We start from the raw sequence: 17,669 nt of genomic DNA on the forward strand, positions 1-17,669 counted from the left end.
GCAGCCAGGACTCATTCACTATTGCAAGCTCGTCAGGCCTGTCTCTCCTTTAGATTTTATAATCGGTGGGATCTGCGTCCCCTTCACCACCCAACATAGGATATGAGCACACAAAAGTGACTCAACAGAACCTGTCCACTGACACTAGGCACATGTCCCTCGGCCACCTTCTCAACCCCTCCCCTTCAAAACCAAACAAAAACGGCAAACAGGAAACGCTCGTCTTTTAAAAATTACTCTATTATTATCAAATAGAACCACAGTATCCAAAAGGTCATTAGAAAGTTCTATCCCCAACTAAGCGGCCCTGCACACCGCCCCTCCGTGTGGCCGGCGGCCAAATCACTCCCCCCGTGCTGATTGGTTTCATCCATTTTATTGTCAAGGAAATTAACAGCCCGAAGGGGTTCCCCAGGTCCGCGCTCTCCCCCCTGGGGGCCCCGGGTACACACGGCAGCAAGCGACCTGGTCTCACTACCCCCGTGTCCTTGGGAGGAGGGACGAAAGGAGGGGGGGCTCACAGCAAAGGGGCTGGGGGCGCCCCGCCCCCGCCCGCTGGGCTCGGGCCTCGCGGCGGCCAGGCAGCTGTCCCGGGGCGGGCTCGGCCGCGCACCTGGCCGGGCGGCGGCGGCGGCGGGGCGCGCTCACTCGCCCGTATGGGTCCGCAGGTGGTACTTGAGCGACTGCTTGTAGCGGAAGCACTTGGCGCAGTGCGTGCAGGGGTAGGGCCGCTCGCCCGTGTGCGCGCGCTGGTGCTCCAGCAGGTGGTGCTTCTGCGTGAAGCGCTTGCCGCACTCTGCGCAGTGGTAGGGGCGCTCGCCCGTGTGGATGCGCCGGTGCTCCAGCAGGTGGTGCTTGCGGATGAAGCTCTTGCCGCACTCGGGGCAGGCGTGCGGGCGCTCGCGTGAGTGCACGCGGCAGTGGTTGGTGAGCTTGGACTTCTCGCTGAAGCTCTTCTCGCACTCGGGGCACTTGAAGGGCCGCTCGCCCGTGTGAGTCCGCTGGTGGCGCAGCAGGTGCGACGGGCGGCTGAAGCTCTTGCCGCACAGGCTGCAGATGAAGGAGACCTCGTGCTTGCCCGCGTGCACGCGCTGGTGGATCACCAGGCTGATGTGCAGCCGGAAGCTCTTCTTGCACTCGGGGCACGTGTAGGGCCGCTCGCCCGTGTGCGTGATCTGGTGCTTGGTCAGGCTCGACTTGTGGCTGAAGCTGCTGTCGCACTCGGGGCACTTGTAGGGCTTGGGGCCGCCGCCGCCGCTGCCCGAGCTGGGCGACTTTGGGCGCGGCTTGAGCGCGTGCTTGGCGGCGAAGCCGGGCCCGCGCTCGGGCGACGCGTAGCCGCCGCGGACGCGGTGGATGCGCTGGTGCAGCGTGAGCTGCTGCTTGTGCCGGAAGCTGATCTCGCATTCGGCGCACTCGTAGGGCCCCTCCTTGATGTGGTTGCGCTGGTGGATGATGAGGTTGATCTTCAGCCGGAAGCTCTTGCCGCACTCCATGCAGGTGAAGGGCCGCTCGCCGCGGCGGTTCCGCTGCTGCTGGCTCGACGAGCCCCGGTTCTCGCTCAGGTGCCGGTCGCCGTGGGACGGGGGCGCCAGCCTCTTCACCGCCGGGTTTCCCAGCTGCAGGGGCGGGGGGCTCTCCTCGCCTTCGGGGGAGAGCTCCCCCGGCAGCGGGGTCTGGTATATACTGGCCTCGTATCTCCCGGACAGCTGCCCGAGGGACTGCAAGTGCTGCGGCAGCTCATCTTCCTCCTCCTCTTCCTCCTCCTCCTCCTGCTCCTCTGTTTTGATCACGATCCCCTCTGCTCCACGGTCAGGGAGAGAGAGAGACAGAAAGATGTCAGCTGTTGCCTAGCGCCCCTAACCTGGATGTAGGTAAGCATCGCTTCATCCTCACCAACAAACACCGTGTATATATAGTCAGGCCAAATGCCTTCTTTTGGAAGAATACTGCTTTCCACTCCACCGTGTCTATGTAACCCTGGGCTGGCCACAGAGGTCGGTTCAGGAATGACCCCACGCCTAAAATGGGCCAGTCGGAGCCCTCTCTTGGAAGTTTACGTGGAGGAAGCGGGGAAGATTGCTTCTTCGTGACGGGAAGCTGACACTGCTTGTGCCCATTTCCCCTAGCTGCTAGCGAGCAGTAACCAGCAGGGAAGAAAGAAACCAGCCCGCAGAGCCCTTCCGGGGTGGGGGCACCCAGATACAGGGTGCCTGAAGCTGGTGTCTGTGTGGACCTACCAATGATCTGAACAGATAAACACCCCTTTTGTCATTCAAGCTGTGTAAGGGTTGGGTTTCTACCACCTGTATCAAAAGGGTCTTGACTCATCCAGTTCTCAACCTTTTCCCTTCCAAGGTCTCCTCTCCTTGATCTCTGCTCAGCCCCACTGGTCTAGGTCTTGCCCGGAACTCTGTGATTTCTCTTCAGGTGCCTTTACTCACACTCACCCTCCTCTCTGTCTCCAAATTGTGCCCATGATTTCACACCCAGCCCCAATCCTGTCTTCTCCCTGAAACCTTCCGTGACCATCCCAACCTGCAGCACTCAGCTTCCCCAAGCCCACAGCCTTGCTGGTGTGCCTTCCCTGGACTCAGGAGCTCAGCATTCTCATGCAGCATCTCACCTGCACAGGTCAGGTGGATGACTCACCTGCACAGGCAGGCTCTACCAACCTTGGGGTCAGGGATTTCCTCCGCCTTGCCCACAAGCTCTGGTGTGTGGTGCCACGCACACAGTAGGTGTTCCATGAACACCCCAACAGGTGGATGTCCTCCTCCTCCCCGGCCCTCCATCCTCTAGCCTGGCCCTTCAGGACCTAAAAGAGGCCGTGCTCTACAGTGGCCCACCAGAAGTCCTAGAGAAAAGGAGTGGCCTCTGACTCCTGTTTGAATTTCTCAAGTGCCTTGTACTTATTTGGCGCTCCCTTAACAGTGCTAATTGGGGCGCTCTATTGTTAGTCACTGACTGTGTGACATGAGAAAGTCACTCTTCTGAGCCCACCTGTGGGATCGAAGATGCAATAACAGCCTGCATTTGTGGAATTCCTAAAAGCAAACCAATGAGAACTTTTTCAAAGCACTTCACACCTGTTCTCTTTTCATAGTCACAATATCTTATTATAAGTCAAGCAAGAATTATCCGCATTTCACAGATGTGGGACATCCAAGCCCACCGATTATCAAGTGATGTTTCCAAAAAAGTAAGTAAAATCATAGACCTTTTCAGAGCTTACACCATGTAGTCTAATCCCCTCACTGACAGGGAGACAGAAGCTGGCAGCGTTCATGACCTGGCCAATGTTTTATAAGTCTGTTAGTGACTGCTGGGCCACAGCACTCCCTGCTACTCCTCTGGACCCAGGAGATGGCACTGTTAAAATCAGAACACAGGTGTGCCGAGTCCCAGCTCAGGGCACTCATAAGACAATGCTGCCTTGGTACTGTTAGGATTCTCAGCAGGAAGTGACCCAGAACATCCCTGGAACATGATGCTTACAAGATCAGGAAGGAAGAAGCAGCTTCAGAGGTTGGTAACTACTTGCCCTGGTGTTTATTCTGAAAATAAGGATTGTTTTTGAAAGACAGAGGGGAAATATGGACCCTAGCAGATTTAAACTCTCCTTGAGCATCAAAATTGTTTTTTCTTAATGAAATAAGAATGAAATATCTGGCCCTAAAATTCAGGGCTCAAAATTCCACAAAGTACTATTTAGTAATTTTCTCAGGTTTTACTAGAATTAATGAGGAATGCTCAAAGGGCAATCTGGAATTTATATTATGAAGCTCCCAATTTAGCATATATTCACAATTTGCCCGTATCTTTCACTATTCTCTTATGAAAGACAACATGGTATAAAAGAGTTCTGAAATTCTGAAATCATGCAGTTATTTAAAAATAAGGAGTTAGATCCACATCTTTTGACCAGGAAGGATGTCCATGATATTTTATTATTAAGTGCAAAAAGGCAAACTGCAAAGGAATTATCTACAGATAAAATGAAAAATTAAAAAAAAAAACGTATTTTTAAAAACCTAGATAAAATGGATGTAGATACATTTCTAAATATAAATAATATATAAGATGATTAATGACTCTTTTGCACATAAACAAAATATCCAAACAAAAACTAAAACCCAAGTGAGTTCTACCGAATTTTCAAGTGACACACTTAATTCCTATCTTGTACATTATTTAAAGAATATGGAAAAAAGAGCAAAAGCTTCCCAGTTCATAAGTCTAGTATAATCTTGTTTCCAAAACTAAATGAGGATGATTTAAGAAAAGTTCAGGTTCATTTCACTTATGAATATAGTTGTAAAACTCCTGAACATAATAGTAGATAACTATTATATTATATATTTAAAAAATACACCAGGATGATCAGGTAGGGCATTTTTCAGGACTGCATAGATGGATCAGCGTCAGAAAATCAACCACAAAAGATGTCCTGGGATCAGGCTGCTGTAAGCCCAGTTCCTAACTGTTCTCCTTGTACTCACAAGGAGCAAGAGTGTGCAGAATAGTGACCTTAAGGCTTTATAGTTAAACAAAAATGATACCTCGATTCTCCCAGAAAAAGACAGTACAGTTGGTCATTTAAGAAAAACACGCTCTCCAAGGGTTGAAATCTTCAAGGCAGCTGGGCTTCTAGTGTGACATAAGAATAGTCAAGGATGCATCAGGAGACTGAAGTTCTAGCTTTGCCACTATCGTGTGACCCTGGGCAATCTATGTGACTCCTCTGCCTGTAGGAGGGGGTTGGAGAGACTATTTCTGAGGTCCCTTCGGGCCCTCATCTGACCTAGTCTTGGCTGTGACCCCTTCTTTCCTAGCCAGGAGACGGATTCTTATAAATCCTGAGGCAGTAAACCTGCACCTGAGGCCATGCTTGGGGTTCCCTCAGCCTGTCCACCCATGAAGGAAACCACAACCCTCCCCAGGCAGGGCCTACCTGCAGGCCTGCTGACTCCTCCCCCACCCAACTGACCTGTGCAGTTTCTTTGCTGCACCAGCATCTGCTTGAGCTCGCTGAACTCGCTCGAGCCTTCCGTGGACTCCTCCAGCGTATTTTCCTGTTCCTGCATGTCCAGGTCCGGCTGTTCTCCACACGGGTCCCCCAGCTCTGAGTCCTGAAAGCCGTGTTCTTCTACCTGTCCCATCAGGGGCTCCGGCGTCTCCAGACTTTCTGAGCCCTCGTCATTGGTCTGCACCTCGATCTTAATCACGATCCCGTCGTGTGCTGAGAGAAGGCGAGAGGGGTGGGGGAGGAGGACAGAAGAACCCAGAACACGTTCATTCCACCTGCCCTAGAATTTACATTTCAAAAATGCTTATTTTAGAGACCCTGAAGAAATAGAATACTGAGTTGGCGTTGAGTAGACATAGAATTTTCTGGACATTCTGCAGCCTTGAACACCAATAAACTGGAGTAAACTTAAAACAGATGCAAAGCTTGTTTTCCATGATGCCCTCCAATTAACTAGTGTTATCACGGTTTATTTTAAAAAGAGATTCTAATTCCCTTTCCCAGGTTAGGCCAGCCAAAGTCAACAGTTTCTCTCTCTCTCCCCACCCCACAATCAAGCTGAATAAAGAAAAAGCTAATCATCTCCTCACCACACAACCCTTTCAGCCCCGCCCAGGTGTCCAACACCGACAGACCCCAGACACTGCCAGCCCCTCCTCGCCCACATTTACAAGCTGCATAATAGGAGCTTCTTGGTGTCTTTTTGGTTAAACAGTATCCCATTATATACCTTGCCCTGACATTTTTTTTAACTTGCCTATAGGTCTGTAGGTTAATTTCAAATGTCATTACACACACAGGCACCATTTTACTTAAATGGGATTATGGCATACATTTTTGGGTTTTAGTGCAGTATTTTTTTTCCTTTTAATTTGCCTTCCCCTTCCCCTCACTTCCCATTTCACGGATATGAACTCCCCAGGTAACTCCTGTAACTAACCTAAGTATTTTTATCGATGCTTATGTGGTTATTTATTACGACATGTTTACATGTTTTTATTTTCTGGCCATTATTGGTTTTAAAAAACCAAAATTGCCTTATACATAGTCCTCTATGTTCCTTTTCTCACTCAAATATCTTGTAGTGATCCCTTCAAACCAATTTCTGTGGGGCTAATGCCTTCTTTTTAAAAGCTGCACACACTCCATCGTGAGGACCCTACTGTAGTGTGTTCAACATTCCCTATTGAAGAACGTGCACTTTATGTTCCCAGTCTTTTGCCATGGTGAACAATAGCGCAATAAACATTTGTTTATTTACATCTCTCACTACAAAATAGTGGTTTTATTTCCATGAGAGTCCCAGCAGTGGGGCCACAGAGTCAAAAGGTGTCTGCATTTTTAATTCTGATAGATGTCATCAGACTGCTTTTCAACAAGGATGTGACAGTTCATAGTTCTACTCCTGCACCTTTTCCCTACATGTCTGCCAGCAACAGACACCATTGCTCTTTCTAATTTTCCTCAGTCAGATGGATGTAAAGTGATAACTTACTGATGCTTTAATTCTACTTCCCTGACCAGGGTAATCTGAATATCATTTCTTTCGTTTATTGGACTTTTTTTTTTTGTGAGGAAGATCAGCCCTGAGCTAACATCTGTTGCCAATCCTCCTCTTTTTGCGGAGGAGGATTGGCCCTGGCCCTGGGCTAACATCCGTGCCCATCTTCCTCTACTTTATATGTGGGACACCTGCCACAGCATGGCTTGATAAGCAGTGTGTAGGTCCGTGCCCGGGATCCAAACCTGCGAACTCTGGGCTGCCGGAGCAGAACATGTGAACTTAACCGCTACGCCACTGGGCCGGCCCCTCCTTTATTGGCCTTTTAGAGCTGATTCTTTGTGAAATGTGTTCTGTTGTTGTCAACTGGTAAGAGTCCTTTGATTCCTGTATTAAAAATAACCCATTTTCTCTTATTGGCATTTCAAATATTTCCCCCAAATCTATTACTTATCTGTTGACTTGTGTTAACTTTTACCACACAACTTTCTCCAAGTTTTCATATTATCAAATGTGTCCCTCTTTCTTTTTATGGCTTCTGGGTTTTCTGTCTTAGTTAAGAGGGTCTCCTCTGGTCCTAGATGGTTCATCTGGTCTCCTGGATTTTACTCCAAGGTTTTTATTGTTTTATTATTTACATTTAGGTCTTTACTCCACCTGAAATTTATTTTTATTCTGTGTATGGTGTGAGGTAGGGGTTCAACTTATTTTCTTCCATATGGTAGAGTTGTGCCAGCATAAACCCTCATACAGGTGGAAAATCACTGTTAATTAAGGAAATTATAAATGAATAATGCATAAACATATTCATTCATTCATTGAACGTTTATTCAACAGATATTTATTGAGCACGAACCATGTGCCATGCAGTGCTCTAAATGGCTTGGGATACATCAGTGTATATATAGAGCTCCCTGCCCTCATACATCTTACATAAGGCAATCAACAATTAATAAATTCTATGGCATGGTAGAAGGTGGTAAGTGGTGTGGAAAAAAGAGAAGAAACCAGGAAACCAGTGAACAAAGCCAACAGTCCCTGCCCTCATGAAGCCTCCTCTTTGTTCTTCTGCCATGTGCACTCGTCATTCCCAAGCTAAAGTGGACCACATGGCTGAGAACGCAGACCAACCAATGATGCCAGCAACTGATGCCACGTGACCTACAGCTGATGCTCGGCTGTCCTTTAATCCCTCTCTGATGAGCCAACCTAACCCATTTGGGAGTAAACAGAATATAATGCAGCTCCAATGTTCCCAGGCTGCATCCCCCACAGCCTTACATGCAGACGGTGGCTACTGGCCCTCAGAACTGAGTCTCCAAAGATGTCTTCTCACTACTCTCTAAAGATGTCTTTGTCCTAGTCTCTATCTTAAAAAAAGGGAAAAGTCATCCACACTTACATCCTGGACTTCCCCCTGCTCTAGCTCAAGGTCACCATCTTGACCCCGCCTTTCTCTCCAGTCTCAGAAAAGGCAGTGTTCTCCTCTGTTCTCTCTCCCCAACCCTTCCTTGCTTCCTTCACCCTGCCCACATTTCTCCTGGAACTCTGCTCCATCACTTGTGCCTCTTTTCTCCTCTACCTTCAATCCTTGTCTCTGCAGTAGATCCACAAACATGACCAGGATCCCAGCATCAGAAAAACATCTTCCCTGACTTCAGACTCCTTAAAATATTTTACTTGCCTCCTCCCTAAAATAATTTTTAAAACTATGTACCCCTTTGCACCTTTTTGAATAAACATATAAAATGCTTCAATAACTGCAAAAGATGTAATTTCTGGAGTATTATAAATATTGATATTTTAAAATAAACCCTTCCATCACCTTTTAATGTCACCAATGGAATCTAAGAACCCTAGCAATTTTAAACCCACCATTATTCACTTAAAAAATACACCAACAATTTCTTCTTTGATAGTTGAAATTTTTACATCATTCCTTTTCACCTTGAACTTCTATTTCCATTCCCACTTTGCCCACAGAATTTTCTCCTAATAGAACATATTTTTATGCTTAGAAGGCTTTTACTGATCACCTCATCTACCACTCTGCCACAAAAATGTGTATGTAAATTAGAAGGATTAATTTTGCTTTCATTTCTAATAACCACAGGGCTCTAAGTGTTAATTTTTTTCCTGGCTTAAGTTATCCTTAGTTATTATTACTGTAGAATGATAAACAATTATTCAAGATAGAAAACAAAAAACTTGATGGATAGGGATTTTTTTCCCAATTAGTTCACTTATCCGAGAATGAATATTTTTTATTGCTTGAATGAGACAGAGTTCAGAATCCAATCTATCCCTATTTTTCATTTTTATAAATACAAGCACTGGGAAGGCTCATTTACATAGATATGAGCTGTAATATCTCAGCTGTAGATGGGCTGGCAGGAACTGTGTTATGGAATCATCGGTCGATTCTCTGAACTTCCTCTGAATTAGAATGCTACAGGAGCACATGGTTAACGTATCATCAAAAATTGTTTTTAATGACCTATTAGCTGACAACTTAATTAGGTTCTCTTTCAATTTTGTTGAAAGCAAAGCATTGCAAACGATCTAACTTGCAAAAGAATTCACCATCCCGGCCCCAGAGCGATGCACTTCTGGTCATATACCTTAACCTTCTGGATTGTCTCTGTCTGTGACCAAAGGCTTTTATACTTCAGAGGAGGACTCCATGATGGCAGGGAAGGGCGGGAGCTGCCTGTTAGTGGGAGACGTAGGAGATGAGGACCAGGGTGACTATTGTGTGTGTTGTGTGCTCACTGATGAGTTTTCTGAAGGAGAACAGATGGACGAGGGACCTGGGAATTGAACCCTCAAAGCCATCTATATGTGTCCCTCTTGGAAAGTCTCCTTGTACCCTCAAGGGCATGGTACCCCAGCTTGACGACCACTGCCTTCCAACACCTGCCCAGACTTCAAGGCCCCACCCCACCAAACCTCTCATGGTGGTCCCAGCTGAATGCAACTGGGCTCCTCTCTGAACCCCAAGCACTTTTCTTCTCCTCTCTATGACATTTAATTCTTTCTCCCTCGAAACGTGCAGTATTTACACATTTTCATGCCCCCTCTCCCCATCTGTTACAGTAGGGAAGCCAGTTGTTTTCCACCAATAAGGTTTCCCACCCCAAACAACTTCTGAGAGAGTATTGACACCATGCTGCATTTATAAGCAGTAATTTGTTCTCCCATTTAAAAAATTAATCAAAGACATATACACTGAGGGAATATAGTTTATGACCAAAGGCAGATTTCAAACCAGTGGGAAAAAGTTTTACATAAATGGAGTGGAGACAACTGGCTTCCTGCCTAGAAGAAAAGAAAAAGCTATCTTCACATATCTCACATCAAAATAAATTACTGATGAATCAAAAATATAGACATAAGGGGCCGGCCCGGTGGCACAAGCGGTTAAGTGCGCGCGCTCCGCTGCGGCGGCCCGGGGTTCGCTGGTTCGGATCCCGGGGGCGCACCGACGCACTGCTTGGTAAGCCATGCTGTGGCGGCGTCCCATATAAAGTGGAGGAAGATGGGCACAGATGTTAGCCCAGGGCCGTCTTCCTCAGCAAAAAAAGAGGAGGATTGGCGGATGTTAGCTCAGGGCTGATCTCCTCACAAAAAAAAAAAAAAAAAAAAAAAAAAAAAAATATAGACATAAATAATGAAATCATACTAGTATTAGAAAAAAGCACAGCTTTTTATCTTTTTTTTTTTTTAGAACTTTGACCTAAGGTACAGGCTATTCCTAGACCTCTGGGACTTAGATAATCCTTCTGGATGCTACCTGGTCAGTCATACAAACTTTAATTAAATGTGCCTGACCCATATCAACTATAATTTTTTGCTGTAAACTTTTTTGAAAATTTCTGTAGCTTTACCTTGACATTATTTGGCAATAAATTTAATTTATGATTGGTTTTTAATCTCTGTAATCACATTTCTTCATAAGAACTCTTGTGAGATGGTAAATACCTGTCCTATAAAAGTTGGTTTTAAATGTTTGTGAACACTAAATTTAGTAAGTATGAAGCTGATATACAGCCATGCATTGCTTAACGATGGGGACGCATTCTGAGAAATGCTACTACACACCTAGGCTATATGGTTCTAATCTTATGGGACCATGTCATATATGTGGTGCATATATATGCGTAACTGTAATGTTATATTTGTAGACAGTTAAACATTTAATTATTTACATTTTGCAATTTTGTTTTGTTTTCTGGAGCAAAAACTATTTTTTTCCAGGTTTCAAAAATTTTTATAGGTTTTTGAAAACCTCACAGGCCCAAAGCCTATGATCATAGTGTTTACTGAATAAAATGGGCCAACTAAGTATTTCTGTACTTGATATGAAACCCAGATACCATAAAGAAAATTATTGGTGGGGCCGGCCCGGTGGTGCTGCTGGTTAAGTGTGCGAGCTCTGCTGCGGCGGCCCGGGGTTCGTAGGTTCGGATCCCGGGCGCGCACCGACGCCCGATGCACTGCTTGCTAAGCCATGCTGTGGCGGCATCCCATATAAAGTAGAGGAGGATGGGCATGGATGTTAGCCCAGGGCCAATCTTCCCCAAGAAAAAAGGGGAAGATTGGCATTGGATGTTAGCTCAGTGCTAGTCCTCCTCACAAAAAAAAAAAAGAAAATTATTGGTAAACCTGATACATAGAAACTTCAAGTTGATAAATGAACACACAAAAATTTAAAACGGCTACACCACACACACACACAAACACTATATACAAAGGTAAACCATAAACTAGGAAACATTCGCATATATATGACACACAAGAGCTAATATCCTTAATGTTTAAAAAGCTTTTACAAATCAATAATAAAAAGATGACTAATCCAAAAGAACAATGGGCAAAAGATAATTCACAATATAAGACATACTAGTGACCATAAAGGTATGAAAATATACTCAACATCACTCTTACAGAAAGTTGAATGAAAAAATCAAAATATTGTCTTTTCGACCTATACAGTGAAAACTACAAGACATTATTGAAAGAAATAGAAAGACATTCCATGCACATGGATTGGAAGAATAAACACAGTTAAAACGTCTATATTACCTAAAGCAATCTACAGATTCAATGCAATCCCAATCAGAATCCCAATGACATTCTTCACAGAAATAGAAAAAAGAATACTAAAATTCATATGGGGCAACAAAAGACCCCGAATAGCTAAAGCAATCCTAAGAAAAAAGAACAAAGCTGGAGGCATCACAATCCCCGACTTCAAAACATACTACAAAGCAATAGTAATCAAAACAGCATGGTACTGGTACAAAAACAGACACACAGATCAATGGAACAGATTTGAAAGCCCAGAAATAAAACCACACATATACGGACAGCTAATTTTCGACAAAGGAGCTAAGAACGTACAATGAAGAAAGGAAAGTCTCTTCAATAAACGGTGTTGGGAAAACTGGACAGCCACATGCAAAAGAATGAAAGTAGACCATCTGCTATCACCATTCACAAAAATAAACTCAAAATGGATCGAAGACCTGAAGGTGAGACCTGAAACTATAAAACTCATGGAAGAAAATATAGGCAACACACTATTTGACATTGGTCATAAAGGAATCTTTTCAGATGACATGCCTACCCAGACTAGGGAAACTAAAGAAAAAATAAGCAAGTGGGACTCTATCAAATTAAAGAGCTTCTACAAGACAAACGAAACCAGAATCAAGATGAACAGACAACCCACCAGCTGGGAGAAAGTATTTGCAAAACATGTATCTGACAAGGGGTTAATCTCCATAATATATAAAGAACTCACACAACTGAACAACAAAAAAAAACAAACAACCCGATCAAAAAATGGGCAGAGGAAATGAACAGACACTTCTCCAAAGAAGATATACAGATGGCCAATAGGCACATGAAAAGATGTTCAACATCACTAATCATCAGGGAAATGCAAATCAAAACAACACTAAGATATCACCTCACGCCCGTTAGAATGGCTATAATCACCAAGACAAAAAACAACAAATGTTGGAGAGGATGTGGAGAAACAGGAACCCTCATACACAGCTGGTGGGAATGCAAACTGGTACAGCCTCTATGGAAAACGGTATGGAGATTCCTCAAAGAATTAAAAATAGAAATACCCTATGATCCAGCTATCCCACTACTGGGAATCTATCCAATGAACCTGAAATCAACAATCCAAAGAGGCTTATGCACCCCTATGTTCATTGCAGCATTATTCACTATAGCCAAGAAGTGAAAGCAAGTGTCCCTCGACTGATGATTGGATCAAGAAGATGTGGTATATATATACAATGGAATACTACTCAGCCATAAAAAAAGACAAAATCGTCCCATTTGCAACAACATGGATGGGCCTGGAGGGCATTATGTTAAGTGAAATAAGCCAGAAAGAGAAAGACAAACACTGTATGATCTCACTCATATGTCGAATATAAACCAACACATGGACAGAGAAAACTCTTGTGGTTACCAGGGGCAATGGGGGTAGGGGGTGGGCACAAGGGGTGAATGGAGACATATATATGGTGATGGACAAACAAAAATGTACAACCCAAAATTTCAGAATGTTATAAACTATTAAAACATCAATAAAAAAAATATTGTCTTTTTCTACTCATCACTTTGGCACAAATAATAAAAAGACAAATAATACCTACTAGTGGCATGAGTGTGGGAAACAGGTAGTCTCATGCATAGATAAATGGCTATAAATTGGCACGATTGTTTTGAAGGGCATTTGCTAACATCTATTAAAATTTTAAACAGGTACATCCTTTGACCCGGAAAATCTACTTCTTAATAAGTTTCAGACAAGTGCACAAAGATTCACTTACAAAGGATCTTTAATGAAGCACTGAAACTTGTGAGCACTCTAAATGTACACTGATGGGGGATTATTTAAATAAATTATGAAATCAATACACAGCATACTATAGACAGCTATGAAAAAGAACAAGACAGATTTATATGTTCTGACATGTAAAGACATCAAGGATATATTATTGAAAAAAGCAAGTTGCTAAACAACGTAATTCTATACTGTTTGATTTTTTTCATGATGAGAATATATTTATGGATTACTTATATAATTAAGGCCATATATATGTGGTGTGTGTGTGTGTGTGTATGTGGAACTACATGCACATAAATTGGATGGAATAAACTGTTGACTCGAGAGAGAATCATGTGGGACTTGCACTCTGTATCTTTTTCTTTTTGAATTATGTTAAAGAAACTTTAGAGTTTTATTGGAAAGTAAAAACCAGTGTTGCCACATGAACTTTCTCTACCAGCTCAAAAAAGAAATGATGGTTGACACTGGCTTTCCAACCTTCCCATGGCTGTACTTTCTGTTAGATTTTTTAAAATTTTGGTGTATTAATTTTTCACATTTTTTAAAGTTATACATGCATAGGCCAGAGAGTTGAATAGCTTTTAAAAAGCTCTCCTCCACAACCTCTAACTTCCTGCTCCCCAGAGGCAATCACTTTCAATTCTTCTAGCTGATTATTTTGTCCTTTACCTTCAAAGCTCTGAGTAACATACTTATATTGCTACTCCTTGAGTTTTCAATTTTAAGCATTTTCTCTTGACTTCAAGAGCTGGAGGTGGACCGTCTCTTCCCCATCCATCCACATCTCTTCCAAATCCCTGATGCTTCCAGTTTAGTTTGTAATTCTGGTTGGATCAATATTGCGTGGTTCCATTATTAGATTATGTAAATGTTATTTAAAATTGAACCATGTAGTATACTATAAGCACTTTTCTATGCCTATAAACCTTTTTGCTTCCCCTGGAGCTAATAATTTTTCTTTGGCTTAGCTTGCCATTAATTATCATCAGCTCAGCTGTAAACCCCCCCCCCCCACCCCCCCCCACCCGTAACTCTCCTCTCAAAACTTTCAAACGTACCGGGTATTTCTCAATTTCATCTACTTGAAGAAAAATTTTCTGGAACCTTCTGACGTGCTCCAGTCTGGACTGGTTGCCTCCAGTGCACAGCTGTCTTCTTGGGATCCCCACCCGAGGATTCCCTTCACCTGTCTTGTGTTGGAGCTCCTAACACCTCTTTCTGGGTTTATTTCCTCATTTTGGCAAAGCACCTCCCCCAGCTAGAGAAATGGTGCCTGCGTGACCTGGATATCTCAAAATGTCTCCATTTCACTCTCATATTTAATTAGAACAGTCTGGCTAGATACCATATTTTAGAATGGCTGGAAAATATTTTCCAATTTCAAAATTTAAAGAATGTTAAAGCCATTGTTCTACTGTCTTGTAGCTTCCAATATTGTTGGAAAGTTCACAGCCTTTCTAATTCTTGTTCCTTTCTATGAACCCACTTTTTCTCTCTGGAAGCCTGTAGATCTCCTTGGTCTTCAGCAGCTCTGAAATTTCTAGCTGTAGTATCTAAGGCCTGGGTCCATTTTCATCCACTGCTCTGGGCAGTTGATGGGCTCTTTCAAGCTGGAAAACCATGTCTTCAATGCTGGGAGTGTTTCTTGAATGATTTCGTCGCTAATGCCCTCCTTCCTCTTTTTGCTATTCTTTTTCTCTGATATTCCTATTACATGGACATTGAACTTCCATTCTTTACCTTTCTTATTCTTTCCCTATTTTCTTTTTTGTCTTTTTGCTTTATTTTCTGGGCTATGTGCTCAACTTTATCCTCTAACACTGCTACTGAGTCTTTAATTTGTATTACTATATTTTTAGTTTTCAAGAGTTCCATTCTATTCTTTTTTTTTTTTAATAAGCATTATACTTTTGTGTCATGGATGCATTCACTTCTTTTATCTAATCCTTAGATATATATATACCCACATACATACATACATATACACTTAAACATACTTTTTTTCCTCTCTGCATGGATGGTCTCTGTTTCCCTGAAATTTATTTTTTCTGTTTTTTCCTTTGGTCTCTGTATATTAGAGGTTTTTCCTAAATGTCTTGGTTCTGGGTTGTCCATTTATATTTAAAAGTGGAACACTCAAAAGACAATTGAAAGTTCAGTGCATTCAGGTAGTACTTGCTAACAATGGGTTTCCCAGTAGGATGATTTGGCTAGGTCATTTCACTGAGAAATCTCTTGGGCTAGTCCCAAAAGTGTCCAGTTAAACTCTTCCAATATCCTGCCTGAGGGTTTATCCTGGATGTCAGCATCATTTTGGGAGCCAGGCTAGGGAAGAAGGCTGGAAATCTCAACATTTGTATGTTAAGCTTCCATATTCCCTTGTTTTCAACATGGTACCCCACCCTCAATTGTGCCTGGAGCCCACGTCCAGAGATCTTCTTGTTCACCCTCTCCGGAGAATAAGTCTTGGTCGTCTACCGGGGTTGGGAGAGGCAGATGGCAGCTGTAGGAATGGGGAGGGAATGGAGGGGAGGAAAGTGGGAGTGTTTAAATGCCTCTTTAAACGATGTTCCACCAGTCAGTTCAGCCTCACCTCTACCCCATTTCCAAAGATGCCTGGAGGCCCTGGTGCTGCTAACTCGAGTCGAGCAGGGCTGGGGATGGAGTGCAAACTGGGTTTCTTCTCAGCTTCCCCCAATACCAATTCTGGATTCAGCTTTCTAAATCAGTAATCACCTAGCCATTTGCTTTCAGGCTTCCAAAATTTTGTTGCTGTTGTCTCCTTGTCCATTTTCTTTAAAAGTCCCTTCACTCTTGTTTTAGAAGGATTTTGGGAGGTAGCAGTAAACACATGTTCAATCTGCCGACTTTAACTCGAAGTCTTTCCTCATGCATTGTTTTCTTAAAAAAATTATTTTTACTGAATAAGAAATAATATAGGCTTACTTCAGAAAATTCTACAAAGCATAGACAAATATGATTTTGGTATGTTTCCGTCCATTTTTTTCTGTCTTTTGTTTACATCATTGACTTCATATTGTATTTGCATTTTCCACTTCTACATCGTTAACTTCTCCTATCAACTGGATCATTCCCATCAACATTTCAAATAGGCTTTAGCACTCCCCATCTTCAGCAAACAAGATCTGCCCCCCCAAGTTCCTGCCCCCTCTTTCCACTCCCCACTCACAGCTAAGGTCAAACAACTGATGAGAGGTGCTGTCTCCCCTTCCTCACCTCCCTTCACTCCTCAACCCACTCTACTTGGTTTCCGCTCCCACCACGCCACCAACATGTCTCTTGCTAAGGTCACTGATGTTGCCAATTTGCAAATCCAATGGACACTTGTCAGTCTCCGTCTTACTAAACCACACTGCAGAATTCAACACTGCTGACCACACTCCCTCCTTCGGGAAACACTCTTCTCTTGAAATACCCAACAATGTGCTATCCTAATTTCTTGCTACCTTTCTGGCCACTCCTGTTTCCTTTGATTCCTCTGGTTCCTCCTTCTTTTTCCAAATCCCCACAACAGTGGTTTTCAACCCTGGTTGCACATGAGAATCACCTTGGAAGGTATTTAAAAAATACTAACGCCTGGGCCCCACCCAGACCAATATATTCCAGATCTCCAAATCTGCTCTAAAAGTCAGGGCTCCCAAGGGCACGGCCCGTCCTCTCTCCGCCTCTCCTTCCACAGACTGGGAAGCTAATCCAGTCTACGCTACCAATGCCCACATGTCTGTCTGTGGCTCAGACCTCTTTTTCGAACTCCAGATTCCTTCATTCTGCTGCTTTCTTAACACTTTCTCCTTTATGTCTCACGGGATCTCAAACCTAATGTGTTCTTGTCATTTCTCCAGATCCGAACCTCCTGCTGTCCCCCATCTACCCTCTTATTCAAGTAGCAGATCAGGGAGTTATCCTTGGCACCTCCCTCTCCCTCAAATTCAGCATCCACCAATCACGAAGTCCTTTCTAGTCTACTGACAAAAAATGTCTTACAAACATCCACTTCTCTCCCTGGGCTATGCCAAGGTCTCCTACCCAGACTACAAAAAGAGCCCCCAGCGTCTCCTTGCTTCCAGTCTTTCCTCCCCACAGCGAGTTCTCCTTGGAGCAAATAGAACTCCTACTTATTCTTTAGGTTTCCACTAAAATCCCACTTGCTCAGAGAAGCCTTTTCTGACCTCCTGATTTCAATAGCTGTCTGGCTTGTACCCCTCGACGCTTGTCCTCACAGTGCTATATCACAGTCAGTG

The 17,669-nt window shown here is 43.7% G+C and overlaps 1 protein-coding gene across 2 annotated transcripts in view; it reads right to left on the reverse strand.

Annotated features, from left to right (window-relative positions):
• Positions 1 to 222: 222 nt before the first annotated feature.
• ZNF777 (zinc finger protein 777) overlaps positions 223 to 17,669 on the reverse strand; it is a 29,398-nt gene continuing 11,951 nt past the window's right edge. For both annotated transcript variants that reach the window (XM_058532424.1, XM_058532416.1), the window contains exons 5-6: positions 4,991 to 5,242; positions 223 to 1,801 (exon numbers count right to left, since the gene is read on the reverse strand). In XM_058532424.1, coding sequence (XP_058388407.1) covers positions 645 to 1,801; positions 4,991 to 5,242 — 1,409 coding nt within the window. In that variant the 3' untranslated portion in view covers positions 223 to 644. The remainder of the gene's footprint in view (positions 1,802 to 4,990; positions 5,243 to 17,669) is intronic.

This window comes from Diceros bicornis, chromosome 3 (assembly GCF_020826845.1).
Source record: "Diceros bicornis minor isolate mBicDic1 chromosome 3, mDicBic1.mat.cur, whole genome shotgun sequence".
Taxonomy (NCBI): domain Eukaryota; kingdom Metazoa; phylum Chordata; class Mammalia; order Perissodactyla; family Rhinocerotidae; genus Diceros; species Diceros bicornis.